This window comes from Eretmochelys imbricata, chromosome 2 (assembly GCF_965152235.1).
Source record: "Eretmochelys imbricata isolate rEreImb1 chromosome 2, rEreImb1.hap1, whole genome shotgun sequence".
Lineage (NCBI taxonomy): Eukaryota > Metazoa > Chordata > Testudines > Cheloniidae > Eretmochelys > Eretmochelys imbricata.
This window is the reverse complement of record NC_135573.1, coordinates 208,312,633-208,331,639: the sequence shown is the minus strand read 5'-3', so window position 1 is coordinate 208,331,639 and position 19,007 is coordinate 208,312,633. Positions and strand designations below refer to the sequence as shown.

General features: G+C 40.6%; 1 protein-coding gene across 7 annotated transcripts in view; it reads right to left on the bottom strand.

The window, feature by feature from the left end:
• Nucleotides 1–19,007, bottom strand: part of OSBPL3 (oxysterol binding protein like 3) — a 136,714-nt gene that overhangs the window by 13,294 nt on the left and 104,413 nt on the right. For all 7 annotated transcript variants that reach the window (XM_077811363.1, XM_077811365.1, XM_077811368.1 and 4 more), the window contains 4 exons: nt 15,615–15,865; nt 10,046–10,183; nt 7,196–7,259; nt 4,480–4,558 (listed from right to left, as the gene is read on the bottom strand). In XM_077811363.1, coding sequence (XP_077667489.1) covers nt 4,480–4,558; nt 7,196–7,259; nt 10,046–10,183; nt 15,615–15,865 — 532 coding nt within the window. The remainder of the gene's footprint in view (nt 1–4,479; nt 4,559–7,195; nt 7,260–10,045; nt 10,184–15,614; nt 15,866–19,007) is intronic.

The following is a 19,007-nucleotide window of genomic DNA, read 5'->3' as shown; positions in this document are numbered from 1 at the left end:
GAGGAGGAGAAGGACCTGGGAGTATTAGTTGATCATAGGATGACTATGAGTCGCCAATGTGATGTGGCCGTGAAAAAAGTTAATGCGGTCTTGGGATGCATCAGACGAGGTATTTCCAGTAGAGATAAGGAGGTTTTAGTACCGTTATACAAGGCACCGGTGAGACCTCACCTGGAATACTGTGTGCAGTTCTGGTCTCCCATGTTTAAGAACTGGACATTTAAACATTCAAACCGGAACAGGTACAGAGAAGGGCTACTAGGATGATCCGAGAAATAGAAAACCTGTCTTATGAAAGGAGACTCAAGGAGCTTGGCTTGGCTCTAACTAAAAGAAGGCTAAGGGGAGATATGATTGCTCTCTATAAATATATCAGAGAGATAAATACCAGGGAGGGAGAAGAATTATTTAAGCTCAGTACCAATGTGGACACAAGAACAAATGGATATAAACTGGTCATTGGGAAGTTTAGACTTGAAATTAGATGAAGGTTTCTAACCATCAGAGGAGTGAAGTTTTGGAATAGCCTTCCAAGGGAAGCAGTGGGGGCAAAAGACCTACCTGGCTTTAAGATTAAACTCGATAAGTTTATGGAGGAGATGGTATGATGGGATAACATGATTTTGGTAGTTAATTGATCTTTAAATATTCATGGTAAATAGGCCCAATAGCCTGTGATGGGATGTTAGATGGGGTGGGATCCGAGTTACTACTTTCTTTCCTGGGTATCTGGCTGGTGAATCTTGCCCATATGCTCAGGGTTTAGCTGATCACCATATTTGGGGTCAGGAAGGAATTTTCCTCCAGGGCAGATTGGAAGAGGCCCTGGAGGTTTTTCGCCTTCTTCTGTAGCATGGGACACGGGTCACGTGCTGGAGGATTCTCTGCTCCTTGAAGTCTTTAAACCACGATTTGAGGACTTCAATAGCTCAGATATAGGTGAGAGGTGTTTTTCGCAGGAGTGGGTGGGTGAGATTCTGTGGCCTGCGTTGTGCAGGAGGTCGCACTAGATGATCATAATGGTCCCTTCTGACCTTAGTATCTATGAATCTATGCCCATTTTGTTCAGTGTCCACTGTTCACAGTCCCTCACCAACATCTAGGGCCTCACTGAAAGTCCGCTGAAGTCAAGGGGAGTCTATTGACTTCAATGCACTTCACTGCACAAGTGAGTTTGTGCTCTAGGTAAGAGCATAACAACACAGACTTAATTAGTTCCTGAAGAGGCAGTTGCATACTAGAGCAAGAGCAAAAGGAAAAAATATTAATAAAATAAACTAACAAGGTAATTATATAACATTAACATCTATATTCCAAGCAAATTCTCCATTTTTAAAAACAATGAACATTTAACAATGTCTGAAAATGAACAATTAAAGGAAGGTTGATAAGTGTTCAAATATCCTCACAGTTCTTATGGTCTCCAATATATATGCATATTAAAAATACAACATTGCACATTCCAAAACCAACTTTAATTCTGTCAATCTTCTACCTATAGAAACCTTCCTGCACCCAACACTACATTGAACACTGTTTTCATAGGGATCATTGCCTGCAAACTGCACAGGGCCCGCAGACCATCTTCCAGTTCACCAGCCCCAAACCACTGATATCTTGCCTCTTACCCTCCATCTACAGATTTCTCCCTCCCCAATTCAGACTTTCTACAAGAGACCACAACATATCATCCCCTATTTTCCATGTACAGTCCAGAAACACCAGCATTTCCAAATCCACGATTCCACTATGAGGCAGAAAGTCTAATTTATTTCACAAAAAGAAAAGGAGTACTTGTGGCACCTTACAGACTAACAAATTTATTTGAGCTGTAGCTCACAAAAGGTTATGCTCAAATAAATTTGTTAGTCTCTAAGGTGCCACAAGTACTCCTGTTCTTTTTGCAGATACAGACTAACACGGCTGCTACTCTGAAACCTAATTTATTTCACTTATCCTCCCTCTGTGGAATGGAACACCATGTACGCTCTCTATTTACCCTCAAAAATGTGAGGAGGGTCCCAGCCTTCTACTATTACAGAGTGACATATCTTTACCCAATCCAGTGTACACAAACCTTCATGTACTCCATTCATTACAGCAAGCTAGTACACTGATAATCAAGGAGCGGAGAAAGGAGTTGACACACCTGTATCCGTAGAACAGATTTTCAGTTTTAGTCAATGACTGCAAAGAATTTGGAAGTTCCAATTAAGATGTAAACTTACTCCAGATCTGCAAACACAACCTGAGATCTGAAAGTCAAGCTGAATTATCTTGTTCTTTCATGTACCAGTATCATCACTGGTAATAAAGTATCTGAGGGCCATATCATGATCTCAATAGCATCAATGAAGACTTAACCGCAACTGGGCTCTCAGATACCAGGCTGAGTTTACAGCTGGTAAAAATATTTTAAAAATTCTGCACTGAGTAAATTTGAGACAGAACCATTGAGACTCAAACCTAGAACTCCAGAATACCATTTTATGCAATCACTTTTCAGACTAGAAATGCATTTTAAGTGACGTGCCTCAAATCATTCAAAGTGGATAGAAGAACTAGGATTACTACCCAGTTATCTTGATTCCCAATCCTGTGCTTTAACCATTACACTATGCTTCTTTATCTAATATTTGCCCAAACTCCTTCCCTTTCCTCCAAATCTCTCTATAAACCTACCTATCCATTAATCATTTCAGTGAGTGTGATGCATGGTCGTGAGTTTGCTTTACATGACATTATACAGGATTGTTTTTAGAACCGAAGTTTTTGGGACAGGGACCCATGCGGCACAGTGTACCTGCATCATGAACATTTACTGATATAGATATAGATAAAATTGTGTTCACAGATTTTACAAGTTGTGTTGCAAAGGAAATCTAGGACATCAAAAGACAAAGAAGACATGAAGAAGAGGAAAGAAAGTACACAGAGACAGGGTGTAGAGAGGCAGGGTGGAGAGAGGAAGTTGGTAGGAGTACACTTGTGAATATTTCTCAAGGAATAGTGTTGGGGCAAGTGTGAGGAACCCCACCTTTAAGTCTTACAGTAGATATCCAGATAGAAAAAAGGCTATTGCTGCTTCTATAGAAACCAGAGAAAGTGGGAATGGTGCTTGGCGAATCAATTCCTTCCTTTTTGCCCCAGTCTTTTCAACTCCTCCTCTGTTCTCTCTCACCTTGAAAATCTTAGTCTGAAGAAGTATTTTATTTCTATAGGTCTTAGAGTCCAGTGCTCTACTGAGTCAATAATTCTAGGACTCAGAAAAGAGTCACTGCTTCCAAAAGGTGCCAATTCAGCAAAACAGGGGACAAGCAGACTAGCCGGGACAGCAAAGTTAAAGGACCTTCAGTATCAAGGATACCTTTTAAATTACAACGAGAACAAAGGAGGAGGCAGCCACTCAAATGACCCTTCACTGGGCTGTTTTGCACCAACAAAGCAAACTACATGGAACGAGGGTAGGGAGCAACATCATTTTGCTCATGAATTCAGGTAATGAAGAACAATTAGTGAGAATGATTTTAGCCTTTAACTTTTGTGGGTTGTATTTCACAGATCTATGTATGGTCTTCTTGGTGTACCACACAGTGCAGAGTCAACTTTAACAGGAATAAACTAATAAATGTGGACTCAATCATCTCTTCATGATAAAGCTCCTCTTCTTACTTCACCACCCCCTGAGCCCAGAAAGGAACCTGATGTAGTGTTAGCATTGCCAGCTAATGAATACATGTTTTGTTTAATCTGTAGATGCATACAAGTTTTGTCTGTCTAGCCAGAGCTTTTAAATGGCAGGTTAATTCAATTTTATTGTTTAGGAAATAGCAGATTTAAATGGAACGCTGCTCAAACTTTAGACCTGTGTTTTGCAACAAAAGATTGAAATAGGCCAGATTCTACCATGGAGTTTTAATCTTTCGATCTAGTAATGAATACTCGTGCCACAGCAGCACAGGAACACCTTGTTTATTTCTTTTCTTTTTAATCAAAGGATATTTATTAAGCACTGAAGTTGTGTAATTCATCACGTTAGCTGTTGATTTCACACAAAAGAATATGCTGCTTTTGCTATTTATTATTAATAGTAATTACTTATATTGCAGTAGGGCCCAGTAAGGACCAGGATCATTGTGTTAGGCACTGTAGAAAACACAGAACAGAGTCCCTGACCCAAGGAGCGCTCTCATTATTAAGAGCAGTTAATGTAGCCAAAGAAAGAAAAGAGTCCGTGACCCCCATATACCACAAGTATGAAGCCTGCAGCCTTCTCTTAAAAAAAGGATAAATTAATTTTCTAAGTATTTGTAAAACAATTCTAACTGTGTATGGACAGAAGAACTGCTAAAGGATTTTAGACTTTAAACCAATAGCAAAGGCTCTGAGAGGTACACTACCATACTGTGGTTGTGGTTCTATTTTGTAAATGCAGCCCTGCTTTGTCTGTGGATAGTAATATGTTGATGCAGCACTCACGCTGGCAGAGTTACATGTGTTGTACCAATTGGAACGATTTCCATGGACTTTCCCCAGAATTTGTTTTTCCATCTCACATCTGAAACAGAAAAACATGGACACATTTAGTAGTAAACACAGGTCAATAAAACAATTTCTGAGAGGAATTATTTTGAAAAAGCCTTATGTAATAAAGTGTTTGAGATCCTACGCAAAGTTTCAGCTATTGACCTGCAAAGCTCCATATAGTTTCTCATTTTTCCAAGGGATGCATGTCTAACATGTCAACCAGAAAGTCAAAGCCAGAAGCAGAAGAAAATGATAATATTCTTTATCCGATTTTGTTCAAATGAATGGAATTGGAATGAACAATTCCTAGATAACATATACTTCATTCACACTCAATATTTTATTAGAACGAGGCCATCTCCAAAAGCAAAGCTCATATTTCAAGGAAATTGAAATTGGGGACTCCAGTCAAAAACCAGGCACCTGGCAACCCTAGGGATACCTCAGGTTGGTGGGACAGAGGGCTCAGCAGTCCACAGTCTAGATTGCACCCGGGGAACCCTGTCACAACTTCATATCACATAATAAGTAGAAGATCAACATTACCTGAAGTGCTGCCATATAACAGACATGTCAATGGTACACAGACCTCTCACAAAGTTTAAGTGTTAAGGTACTGTACAGATAGTTATGAGATGCTTTATGGTCTCTTATGTAGTTAGGCTGTCATATTTAAAGATCAGTATATTGGAAACATCTCAAGAAAAATGTAGCATGAGAATCCAGAAAGTTTGGATAACATTTGTACCAAATGAGGAGTTAACTGGAAGTCAAAGCACAGACGCTGCGATGGTAGGTGCTTTAGAAGAATAGAGAGACCAGTGTTTATCAAAGTCTCCTTAACATGTGACAGTGGAATAGGCAACCAAAAGTTTCAGTTTCACAATGTGGAAAAAAATGGTTACCAGAATAAACAGCACGGTCAGAACCCACTCTCCTGCCTCACAGAGTTTTAATGACCTCATGAATGAGAAAGACGCATCAGAGCCAGCTTAGAGGACAGAGTCACAATAGAAAAGGCAAGGTAGGGTTGGGTGGGGACGGAGGAGCAGAAAGAGGAATATTCTTCAGAAGACCCCCACAAAAACTGTCACTCAGCATCCAGTTCCTCCAAAACACACGAATGATCGAATTCCAGGAACCACAGCTCTCTCAAGAGGAAAGGAGCCTCTTAAATTTAGAGAGCCTAAAATACTCCATCCTGACAGCCTTGCCAGGCTCAGCAAACCCTGGACTAGACCAAAGTTCCCTCCTTTTAACAAAGAAGGATGTAGGATTGGGAAACATTCACATCATACGAAGAACTTTCCTCACACACTAGCTGCTTTAGGATTAAATTTCTTGATGCTTAGAGTTGCACAAATGATGGGGACTGTCCTGTGGGAAGAGGTGGCAGCCTTAGCCCCATTCTCCTAGCAAAAATCAAAGCATTGTCAGAGTTCTCTAACAGCTCATCCGACCACTTTTTAATGAACTACGTGTGCCCTGATTCTGTCTCCTCAGGCACCCAAAAGGAAACTTTAGATTCTCATTTACAAGGCCAGATTCTTTCTGGAGGAGCATTTTGTTCTCACAATGCACAAGATGTTATCATAGCCAGAGATGGTATTTTAAAAAAACAAACACAAAACCAGCCATGTGTATCAGTGTCTTCAATTTTATTAGACAGTTTCTTCCTTGCCATGATGATACTATCCAGTCTTCCCTGTACATTGTCTGGCTCTTTTGCCTGAACTTTTAACGATTAGCTATTTCAGGTCAAGAATAAAGGACTCTTGTCTTGTATTTATTTGCAAGGAAGAGGAATACATTGGAAAGAGGAAAGAGGAAAACACAGACTAGTAAGAGCCCCAATTATTTTAAATATGGCCACAGGTGTAATAACTATACTGAAGTCAGACAATACAATTAAAAGACAGACTTAAAGTAGCCCAGATATGTCATGCATTGTCAAACCTCTCAAGTTCAAAGGGTTTAACTCAGTTATGGGGACATGGTTAGTTCCATCTACTCTATTTCTTAGACTAAGTATATTGGTCAAGGGAAAACCCTGTTGTAACTAGGTCCCATGACTTTGCCATAGTTGTGAAGCAGGCAAGGTCTTTGCACCCATGTTTTTTTGGAAAAATTGGGAATCCCAAGACAGGGGCTAAACAGTCAAACCACACAAATGCCTGTCATGTTGTAATGATTTCCTTTTCTCCTTATGGTTTCAGTTTTAAAAAATGGTACATAGGTTTCTCCATTGTCTTGTCCAAATCTCTTGGGTGGGGGTCGAGGTGGGAGTGGAATTAAAATGTGGTAAATCCTGCAAATGAATCAGACCAGGCCCTAGTTTTCTAGTTCTAATCACATTTTTAATTTTTTTCTAAACTTGAGATGCAACTTTTCCAGTGCTTTATTTAAGCTACAGAACAACATTTCCAGGTTGTTTTAGAAATGCAGACGTTTGTACCGGTGAAATACCATTCATTATTATTCAGGAATGATTTCACAAACGTTATAACAGGCATGCCATAGTCTAGGGGCTGAGATTGCCTAGAGCAGTTCTAATATTACTGAACAGCTGGGGAGGCCTGCCTTTATTGTTCGTCTGGATGTTTAATGTTAGACATAAAATGAAGCTACTATGAAAATGACAGCAGTTAATGATAAACTAAAGAATTACCTTGCCAAAAAGCAAAATTCACAGATTCAGCATGACATGCAGATATTGGTGGGTGATGACTGACCTAGTTGGAAGAAGGGAAAAAATGCATTAACATTAACAAGTTCATTAGAATCTGCTTACATTTTTTCATGTTTGAATTTTACAGTTTAAATGCCTCATTTTCTTTTCATAATTTTGTCCTCAAGGGGAGCTAGTAGAATAAACCGATAACCACTGATGATTAAAAAGGGTTGTGGAAAGTGGGATTTCAAGCAAATATTACAAAGAAAAAACCTGTGACTTTTGTGGGTTGGGTGAACTATTAACTGCATATGTTGCACAGTGTCACTCATGTGGTAATTACATATGGCCTGAGGACCCATGAATGTATTAACAGTAGCCACAAACAGATGTGCAAAAACAAAGGATCAAGTTCACCTCTGGTGTAAGCAGAGTAAAGGGAAAGTTGGCCTCATTTTTAAAGCTGCGGATACCCAAAAATCCCATTAATTTCATTGGAAACTGGTGCTGCTCAGCACCTCTGGGAAAAATCAGACCACATAACCCCATCTTCTGACAATAGCTGCTACAATATGCAGTCTTCTGCACTTGTTCTTCCCAGCAGAAAACCTCAACCACAGCATTTCCTCAGAATTGGGCTTGTGTAGTTGCGTAGATCTGAATTAGGGCAACCGCCAAATAAAGCCAGGGTTGTAAAATAAATAAATAAATAAATTTGACGTTGCAGAGAAAGAAAGAAGAGGAGTGTGGTAAAGCAACCACACAGGGTAGAAGCAGCAGCAATCACATTCACATTCATTTCTTGATAGCTGTGAGCAGGAACTGTGTTAAATGACAGACATTCAATGCCAGACAAGTAACAGGAATGAGACAAAGAAATTTATTTTCTGTCAAGAGTAAATGCATGCTACTTGGAGTCACATTTCTGTTTTAGCTGGACATGTAAATAATGCAATTTATTTTCTCCTCCGTTATAATTTCTCTTATTCCTTATTAAATCCTTCTGTTTTTTCTGTAAAGGCATTCATGTCCTTATTGAATATCCTTTAATGTATTGTGGTGAGTCTAATATACAGCTAACCTTTAGCACTGTTCTAACCCACATTGGGGTGATAGTCTCCTTCTCAGATGGCACTGCATTCACCCTAGTTTCTAAAATATACTCTAGCTAAATATTTACACTGGTAACAGAGCAGAATTATTCTCATTTATTATCTGTATTATAGTAACACTTAGAGGCCACAACTAGGTGCTGGCAGATGCCTGGTAAATGACAATCCCTGCCCCAAAGAACTTTCAATCTAAATAGATCTGACAAGAAGTTGGCTGCCCTGCTTGCTGCATGTTGTGTTCTTTCTGTATTTCTCTGTACCTGCCAACAGCTCCCTCACCCTCTTGCCAGTAAATTCACTGTATTACCTTTCATTTTTATTGAACATATGCACATAGTGGAGTGTGTCTGTAGGATAATAGAAGCCTCCATGATGGTTCTTAGATTCCTAACAAGTTAGAACAAACAAGTTAGTGTTTTTATTATTTGCTTTATTAGGGTTGCCAGTTTTGGTTGGATGTATTCTGGAGGTTTCATCACATGACAATCTTTAATTCCTGGGGACTCCACGACAATCCTGGAGAGTTGGCAACCATATGCTTTATACAGGGTAGCAGGGCAAATCTTTCCACATTAACTGAAATTACTGTGACATTGCAACAGCGGGCCTGATTCACCACTTCCTTACTCTAGGTCGGTTTTATGCCAGTGCAATTTTCACAAATCAATGGTTTTCATCACCATAAAACTGGAGAACCAGGAACACTAATGAAATTTTAAACCTGATACTTGCCCTACCCATTCCCATATTTCCATCTCAGTAATGCCTGTGACTCATTTCCTGGGGCTAGGTTAAGATTACATAGCACTTTTTTTGGTCACCTGCTTAAGATCTATTGTTCCAGGTTCTGCCTTTACAGTTTAAGAAAAAACTTGTTTCTTAATGGATTCTAATTTAGGGTTACCTGTGACCAAAGTCCTACAATAGGCACAGTTTTTCCCCCATGCCTTTTTATCATGTCTAGATGAGCTGAAACAGTTTTTAACCTGTTACTTCAGTGAATACCATAGTAACCAAAATTCCCCCCCCCCTTTTAATTTAGTGCTTCAATAACCCCACCTGCTTTTGGTAGAGCCCTGTTTTTAACCTGGTATTATATTTCCTATACTTTAGTCATCTTCCTGTCTGGAGATTATTTGCAGAAATACTCAGACTCTTTGCCTCGCTGTATATGGCCTACAACTACATGAGGGGAGATCCCTGATCTTATAGAGTAAGGACCCAGCCAGTACCTGAAGACAACCCAGGGTGCTACAGAAAGTTGCTGGTTGGACAGTTGGTTTATTGCAGTATGAGGGGGCACCATGCTGAAATGCAACAACAAGGTCTGGACTATTACTGATTGTTAAAGATCACATGAAACTTTTCACAAGAATATGAATACGTGCCCTAGTCCAGGCCAGTTTTCAATATAGGCAATTGGCTTTTGCCCAGGGAAGTTCTTCTGTTACTTCAAGTAGATAAGCTGTTATTCTTTGCTTTGTGGCCGTAAACTGGTGTGTAATGTTAGCACTTCTATAATGGCTGCTACCATGTTCCACCCCAGAAGTAGCTACATTTTAGCAGATAGTGCAGTGATCTCTATAGCTTATAATTCTGCAATGTCTTCTGAAGATGCTATATATGACTTATGCCCACATTCTGTGGGGAGCCCCAGAGGACTGCTGCCATGTATACAGAATTAAACAGTCTATTAAGTGACTAGTGGGACAGTTAAAGGCACAATATACAGTACCTGTTCTGAAAAAAATTGGAAGCCCTTATCTTCCCGGACACATTCATAGGTTTCTCCAAGCACCGGATTAAATGGCTTACTCCCAGCCCTGTAGTAACTGGATGCATATGCAGATACTGCAAAAGCAGCCACGTACACCTGAGAATAAACAGGATTTTGCTTAATTGGTCATTAACTGTTTTCATTATATAGACAAAAGAGAGGCCTCATACAGATGCCAGATACTACATTCTTCTGCAGTTTGCAAATGTGTGGCTTATTGCAAGCCAACCTTTAACATGAGCATTGAGGTGTGACTCAGTTTGCAGAGTCATTTCAAGGCCTTTATTAAAAATAGGAAGGATCCAAATTCATAAAAGATTAAAACGTACTTCAATTTCTCCTTTCACAACTATGCAGGAAAAAATGAAATCAGAGGCACACCCCAAAAATGGACAGAGAGAGAGAGACACACACACACAGTGTCTGTGAACTCCAAATGCTGGATCAAAGAATACTTGAGCTGTTAGTCTGCAGTGTTGCAGCCCTGTTGGTCCCAGACTATGAGACACACAAAGGCTATGTCTATACCAGCACTTTTGTCAGCAAAACTTTGGTTGGTCAGGGGTGTGAAAAAATACCCCAACTGACAAAAGCGCCGCTGTAGACTGAGCTATGTCAGTGAAAGAGTATCCCACTGCTGACATATCTACCACCACTCGTTGGAGGTGGTTTAATTATGCCGGTGTGAGAGATTTCTCCCACTGGCATAGAGCAGCTACACAGGAGACCTTACAGCGACGCAACTGCAAGAACATGTGTAAGAACATAAGAACGGCCGTACGGGGTCAGACCAAAACTCCATCTAGCCCAGTATCCTGTCTTCTGACAGTGGCCAATACCAGGTGGCCTTGAGGGAATGAACAGAACAGGTCATCATCAAGTGATCCATTCCCTGTCTTCTATTCCCAGCTTCTGGCAAACAGAGGTTAGGGACACCATCCCTGCCCATCCTGGCTAATAGTCATTGATGGATCCATGAATTTATCTAGTTCTTTTTTGAACCTTGTCATAGTCTTGGCCTTCACAACATCCTCTGATTATGCCTACACAGACCATGTTACCAAAGTGGGTAAGGTAATATCTTTTACTGGACCAACTTCTGTCGGTGGAAGGGACAAGATTTCGAGGATTGAGAGGTCAGATATGGAGTGATCGCTTTGTGAAAAGTATTAGTCTATGGGTGATAGGGTGTTTTTGTCTTATTTTGCTGTACACGTTCTTTTGAAAGCATAGTGATTATCTGGTTTCACCCATATAGTTGTTGGGGCATTTGATGCACTGGATGTGGTACACCGTATATCTGACCTCTCAATTCTCATCTTCAAAAGGAAACCTACATGGCATCTTCAAAAGACAAGCCTGGGAAATTAATTTAATAACTATGCTAGACATTAAAAATCATGGGCTTAACAGAGACACTGCTTTTATGGCTCATTTTATGGCCTAGGACTGCAGATGTGCTACATACCCACTTCATTTTAAGGAGTCTTCTACAACATGTGGACCCTTAATTCTTAACAATCTGTCTCACCTTGTCATCTTCTCCAGAGCAGAGAAAGAGCTCTGAAGTTCAAAAGCTTGTCCCCTCCACCAACAGAAGTTGGTCCAGTAAAGAAAAAGCTGTTAAAGCAACTCAGAATTTGACACCAATTTAAAATGTACATAAAAACGGTACTTCTAAAAAAATTACTTTAAACAAAATGCCATTCCAAAGAACAGAAACCAGTAAACGAGAAACTGCTTAAAAAGCAATTTCAAATTTTATATTAGAAAATGTCTCAAAACATTAACTGTACACCTGTGGTCCCTAGACTTATGAAACCATATCCTTTGTCCCCCACCCCTAAAACATGGGGAAGGGGCTCATATCTCTAAGGCAACAGTTTACTGGTCTACTTAGGTTTCTGTGTGGGGTCATTAAGGCTATGTCTATACTAGAGAGCTGACAGTAGCAAAGCTTGTGTAGTCACTCTATGCCAATGGGAGAGAGGTCTCCAGTAAACATAATTAAACCACCCCCAACGAGCAGCAATAGCTATGTTGGCGGGAGAAGTGCACACTACCACTTACGCCGCTCGGGGGTGTGTGTGTGTGTGTGTGTGTGTAATATTCACACCCCATAGCAACATACATTTTGCCGACATAAGTGACGCAGCCAGTTTGCCCTGCCATTTGTCTATTGTGTGCTAATCTTTATCTTGCCAGTTTCCTTTACAATAGGTGGCAGATACAAATCCCCCCCCCACCCCCCCGATAGTTATTAGCACCTCTGCAGAACTGAAAAGTCCGAGGAATGAAAATTTGGAAAAAGGAAAAGGAGTACTTGTGGCACCTTAGAGACTAACCAATTTATTTGAGCATGAGCTTTCGTGAGCTACAGCTCACTTCATCAGATGCATACCGTGGAAACTGCAGCAGACTTTATATATACACAGAGAATATGAAACAATACCTCCTCCCACCCCACTGTCCTGCTGGTAATAACTTATCTAAAGTAATCTTCAGGTTAGGCCATTTCCAGCACAAATCCAGGTTTTCTCACCCTCCACCCCCCCACACAAATTCACTCTCCTGCTGGTGATAGCCCATCCTGGGCTATCACCAGCAGGAGAGTGAATTTGTGTGGGGGGGGGCTATCACCATCAGGAGAGTGAATTTGTGTGGGGGGGTGGAGGGTGAGAAAACCTGGATTTGTGCTGGAAATGGCCTAACCTGAAGATTACTTTAGATAAGCTATTACCAGCAGGACAGTGGGGTGGGAGGAGGTATTGTTTCATATTCTCTGTGTATATATAAAGTCTGCTGCAGTTTCCACGGTATGCATCTGATGAAGTGAGCTGTAGCTCACGAAAGCTCATGCTCAAATAAATTGGTTAGTCTCTAAGGTGCCACAAGTACTCCTTTTCTTTTTGCGAATACAGACTAACACGGCTGTTACTCTGAAACCTGAAAATTTGGAAGTTATTCTGTGGACCTTGATTCATCTCTCCTTTCCTTCACTGCCTTCTTCCAAGGAAACTCCCTCCCCTTTTCCTTTCCTTGGGAAAGCCCTAGACTGTGTTGTAGATGTGCTCCCTCTCAAATCTCAGTACCTTAATCCGTAAATGAAACACTCAGAAGTAGACTACAAGGTAGTGGGATTTCAGGACATTCATTAACATTAACCCTGGTTTGGGGGTTCTCATGCTGGAGAATTCCCTATTTCTGTTCCCGAATGTAATTTCCCTGACAACTAAGGATCAAAAAAAAAATTGTCTTGTTTTTATTTCCTTCTAAAAAGGCAATTACTTATTTCCTTTTTTAATACACATTCTCGAGCAAAAAGAAGAGAGAAAATAATGTCTATTGATAATTGACCTTAAGACATTACTTACTTTGACCCAGACTCAAGTATACCTCTAGCAGAATCAGCAGAAATGAGGTAGGATCTTAAAAGTGGGATTAAGTTTTTGTTATACAGAATTTAAAACTTTCTGTTCAGGATTGTTTGAATACAGAAGAGAACAGTGACACTTCATCATGTTTATTCACTTCAAGGGAAACTGCAAAGCATTAGTTCCAAAACATTAAAAATGCTAATAAGGGATTTTAAACCAATTAGAATATAATTATAGACTTAAAATATTAATATGAGATTACACTTAGAAACAAGGTATGATTGAAATCCATTTCTCCCTCCCTTACCTGCCAAGTTCTGAATTCAAAGTTCTGTCTTTCCGATAGCAAATGCACACCCTAGCCAGCCTGCCCAGCAGTGCTGAGTTAGGTGGTTAGCCCAGGAAATGAAGAAACGTGAAGTCCCGTCTTGGCGATAAGTAAAGGAGAAATGGCTCTTCAAAAATTTCACTTCAAAAGGGCATTTGTGTTTTGACCAAATACACATCTCTTGCCCAGTTTGAGATCGCAAATATTTGATGGTGACTCAAAAAGCTTTACACAAAAAATCTGATTTAAAAAAAGGTAGCTCATTCTGTTAATACTGTTGTAGTTAACATTTTGTTGGAAGACCCAGGACGTGTTCTCCCCCCCCTCCAGGGGACGCAGGTGTGTGTGGGCGGGAATATGCGGGATCGCAGGCCAGCCTCCTGATTTGCAGCTGGACTTGTACTGCTGAAGCTGGCTGCCCTCACTCTGCCCCTCTCCCCCACTAATTGGCAGGCACAGGTCATCTCTGTGTCCCCCCATGCACTTACAAAATGTTGTGAAAGCAGAATAGATATTGTACCATTTGTGTTAATCAGTGAAGCATGTTAGGATATAGATATTCAGGCCTGTCTGTAAAGGCTCTAAGAATTTAGGTGTATTCTTATCACTTGGCTAGGTAGAGGTATAAAAGAAAGAATCAAAATCACTGTCTGCCAGTGTAAGGTCCTTCTCTTACTGTGACAGTCTGAGGCCCTGTTCTTAGGCGAAGGCCTTTGGCTAAGCAACAGAGGCAGCCATAAGCCGGGAAGCGAACGGTCACCTCCTCACATTCCAAACTAGTCACATTGAAAGAAGGTGCTATTGGGCTGTTAGGAATACAATCCTGTCCTGATAGTGCCTATCGCCTCCAGAGAAAGGGAAGTGCGTAGAAAATGTAAAAGGAAACTTAGTTTGATAGCATCCTGTCTGGCAAGAACTCACTTATCCATAGCTGGGATATAAAACCCTCACTTCTGTATTGTTTTGTCATTATAGTTCCCACTTTGCTATTGTTTGTCTGTATAATCTCTGTCTGGTTCTGTGATTGTTCCTGTCTGCTGTATAATTAATTTTGCTGGGTGTAAACTAATTAAGGTGGTGGGATATAATTGGTTACATAATCATGTTACAATATGTTAGGATTGGTTAGTTAAATTTCAGTAAAATGATTGGTTAAGGTATAGCTAAGCAGAACTCAAGTTTTACTATATAGTCTGCAGTCAGTCAATCAGGAAGTGGGTGGGAATTGGGAACAGGGAATAGGGGTGGGGAAATTGAAATCATGTTTAGCTAAAGGTGGAAATGGGAACAGGGACACACATAAGGTTCTGTAGTGTCAGAGCTGGGAAGGGGGACACTAAGGAAGGAAACTGGAATCATGCTTGCTGGAAGTTCACCCCAATAAACATCGAATTGTTTGCACCTTTGGACTTTGGGTATTGTTGCTCTCTGTTCATGTGAGAAGGACCAGGGAAGTAAGTGGGTGAAGGAATAAGCCCCCTAACAAAACATATTAGTTCCACAACAAAACAAAACAAATCACATTTTAAACCTTTGAGAGAGAAGACAGGCAATACAGACCAGAACTAAGCTTCTCCCTTAACTAAATCTGCAGGAGAATCAGATACCTAAGAATGGCTACTCTGTTAGGACAATGGAAATTATGTCAAACACAGATCACAGGAGCTAGTTATGTTTTCTTTTAAAAACCTGCCCCTCTGTGCTGTAAGCACAAGAAATGAAAAAGTACTTTCTGCTCTCTTAGGCTTAAGAAAATCCATTGTGTTCTGTTTCGGTTACATCTCATGTTGCTCAGAATTGGAAAGGTATGTTTTTTTTTTACCATCCTTTCAAATGAATTCGGGGTACGTGCTGCTTTATCCAGTAGTTCGCTGTATTCCAGTTCTTCACAAAGTCGCTGAAGAGTGTTAAGTGGCTCATTTAACTCAACAGGCATGGCCACCTTGGAGAGATCCTTCCCTATATTGTTTCTCAGGATATTCCACAGGCTGATGTTACTGGTATTAGGACACGGAGCCGGCAAACACGTTCTCCGCTTGGAATGGCTTTCCATCCCACTTTCAGCAATGCAATCTGGAAGGAAATGCCAGAAGCACATTAAGCAATTCATTGTTTTCTTACAGTATCATCTCTTTTGAAGACATTATGGATGTATTAAAGCATCAGCAATTTCCTTATCCTTCAGACAAAGCTTCGCTCCCCATGTGACTCAAATATTGACTTGTGGTTTGAAGATATCTGCTGTACACTGATCATTTAAAACAAGATTTTAAACCAAGCAAGTTTTATGGAGATATATATGAAGCATAAATGCTTGAAAAGAATCCCTTGAAATGCTCTGTAAAAGCCTAAAAGAGTAGGTCTACACTGCAATAAAACACTTGCAGCTGGCCCATGTCAGCTGACTTGGGTCATGGGGCTCGGCCTGCAGGGCTATAAAATTACAATGTAGACATTTGGGCTCAGGCTGGATCCCAGACTATGGGACCCCAGGAGAAGGGAGAATCCCTGAGTCTGAATGTCTATACTGCAATTTTATAGCCCCGCAACTCAAGCCCTGCAAGTCCGAGTCACTTGGTATAGCCCAGACACGGGTGTTTTAGTGCAGTGCAGACATATCCACAGGCTCTTAGAAGTTACACCTCTAAAGAGCACATATGATATCTATCTTGTTTTACAAGAGACTGATTCATGTACATTTAAGTAACAAAAAAACGCCTTCCTGACAGATCTTCAATTAAGCGGACATTCTTTTTAGAAGACAAAAATGTGCTTTCCAGAACCCAAGTGTGAAAACACCTCCTCCTTCATCTCTTTATACTGAATTAATAGACTCCTCATATCAGGAAAAATCTGTTGCTGGAGGCAAACACCAGATATTTGTTGGCAGGCTTTTCCATGATGCTCATCCAAGTACCCAAATACAAACATTACTGAATTTAGCTTCACGACACACCTATGTGCTGGAGAAGGCCACAGGAGGACTATGAGTTTACTTGACATTCAAAAGGATAACTCACACATCCAAGAGAACGGCTGAGCTCTGTGTTGGGGTGTCAGAGCAATCTGGGCACGATAAATAGTTCCAAGTTTTATAGTAAATGACTTGAGATAGATTTTAAATAAAAACCACACCACAGGGATAAGCCTTAGCCCAGAGAGTGTGAACTGGCCTGAGTAGAATACTTGGATTAGCTATATCCTCACCCTATTTGTCTAAACCATCATCAGGTATATTCTCCTCTCACCCCTCCCACTATCTCACCAGCTTATTTTCAATCAATCACCCTGAACAGTGTCTATTTGTTTCTACAGCGCCCATCTCTGATCCTGGTACATTTGGGTGCTGCCTCAGTACATCATTTCCTCCTTTTCCATGTTGTCTTCCCCACATGAGTTTTCAAGGCCACGTCTCACTCAGAGGGATGGATACGACTGCCTCCATAGTCTGTCTACACTTTCCTGCAAAGCATTGCCCATGAAAATAGAGTTTGTCCATTTTTAAAAAGTTCCCCACTTTGTACTAACACCAGTAAAACTCCACTGGTGCCTGCAATGGTGAGAGGGTGGTAAAAATATAGTGGCCATCTACATTACATTGTCTAACTCTGCTTAGACCATGCCAAAATGACACTGTAGAAAAGTGGCACCTGGCTGGGCTACGCTATTGCTGCCAACTTTGCCAGCACTGTTTTAAGGGCACCAGTGAACTTCCAGAAAGTTGCCAATGCACACAGTCACAGCGCTGCCCAGAGCGCTCTGCCTCTGCGGTTCTCCCAGACACTGATTACCCAAGAATGAAGGACTAAGAGTTTGAACTCTCATCCCTGCATGGTAGCTATGACAAACAACACAGAATAGGTGAATTATAATTTATTGCACATTATTTTCCTGCCTACATGCAATCTGTCACAATGCTAGTTTGCATAAAAGACTGCAAGCATCCTGAACTTGAGAGCCCACCTGGGGTAAGAAAACAATTAACATACTTGAATGACTTCCCTTTCAGAAAGAGGTTGACTCAGACCTTCCCATGGGGGAGGAAGACAATTAACATCCAAAAAGAAAGAAAGAAAGAAAGAAAGAAAGAAAGAAAGAAAAAGACAGCCCAAAAGGAAGCTGTTTTCCTAGACCCCAGCAGGGAGGAGATCTCCTTTGAAAAGGCAACAAAAGTGATAAAAATGTATTCTGGTTCAAAACAGCTCTTTGAAATGGGATGCTGTCACACCCTTTGAAACCCTCAGATTGCATAGCAAGGACTAATCAACTGAACTAAATAGTTTGGGCTACATCCTCAGCTGGTGTAAGTTGTTGTAGCTCCATGGAAGTCACCAAAGATGTGGCCTATTAAAAGCAATATCAACAGCTGTAAATACATCAGGACATACATAATCCGAGATAAACAGCAGATGTATAGTCTAACCATGCTAATGGAGGCTTGACACCAAGGCTAGCTTTTTCAGTTAGGCACTTACATCCATACTTTGGGTGCCTACATACAATGTTCTATTTCCAGAAGTGCAGATTTTTCAGTGGCCGCTGGTTTCATTTAGAGTTGTGGGTGTTGAGCACCTGTAATAATCAGGAAGCTTCTTTCAGTGTCTAACTTTAGGAGTGTACATTTGAAAAATTTGGTGATGGTTTCCTAGAGCTGTAACAGATGGTCTTGCTACACAGTGCGGAAGATCACGGACATGCTGAGCTGTCTTGAGAGCTAGATTTTAAGAGCAGATGGGACAATTATGATCAGCTAGTCTGAGCTCCTGCAGAACATAGGCCACTGAATTTCACCAAATGATTCTTGTATCAATCCTATAACTTCTGGTTCAGCTAAAAGCGTATCTTCTAGAAAGACATCCAATCTTGATTTAAGCTGAAGTGGCAGAGGGAGAACAGGGAACCAGGAACTCGGCATGCACAGAACTTCTAATACGAAAGTTATAGTTCCAGCCTCTAACCCTTGTAACCAAATAACTCCTTAGTGCAGCTTTCCATAGTCCAGGAAAAGAGAAAAGCATATTTATATGATGTTGGTTTTATGTATTTCTTCCCATTCTCTTTTTTAAAAAGAATCATTATTTTGAATGAAAAATGCAAGGTCCCCATGCAATCAGCAAGATATTTCAATGAACACAATTAGGGCTGTCAAGTGATTAAAAAAATTAAATCACAATTAATCGCACTGTTAATCACAATTAATTTCACGATTAATCAC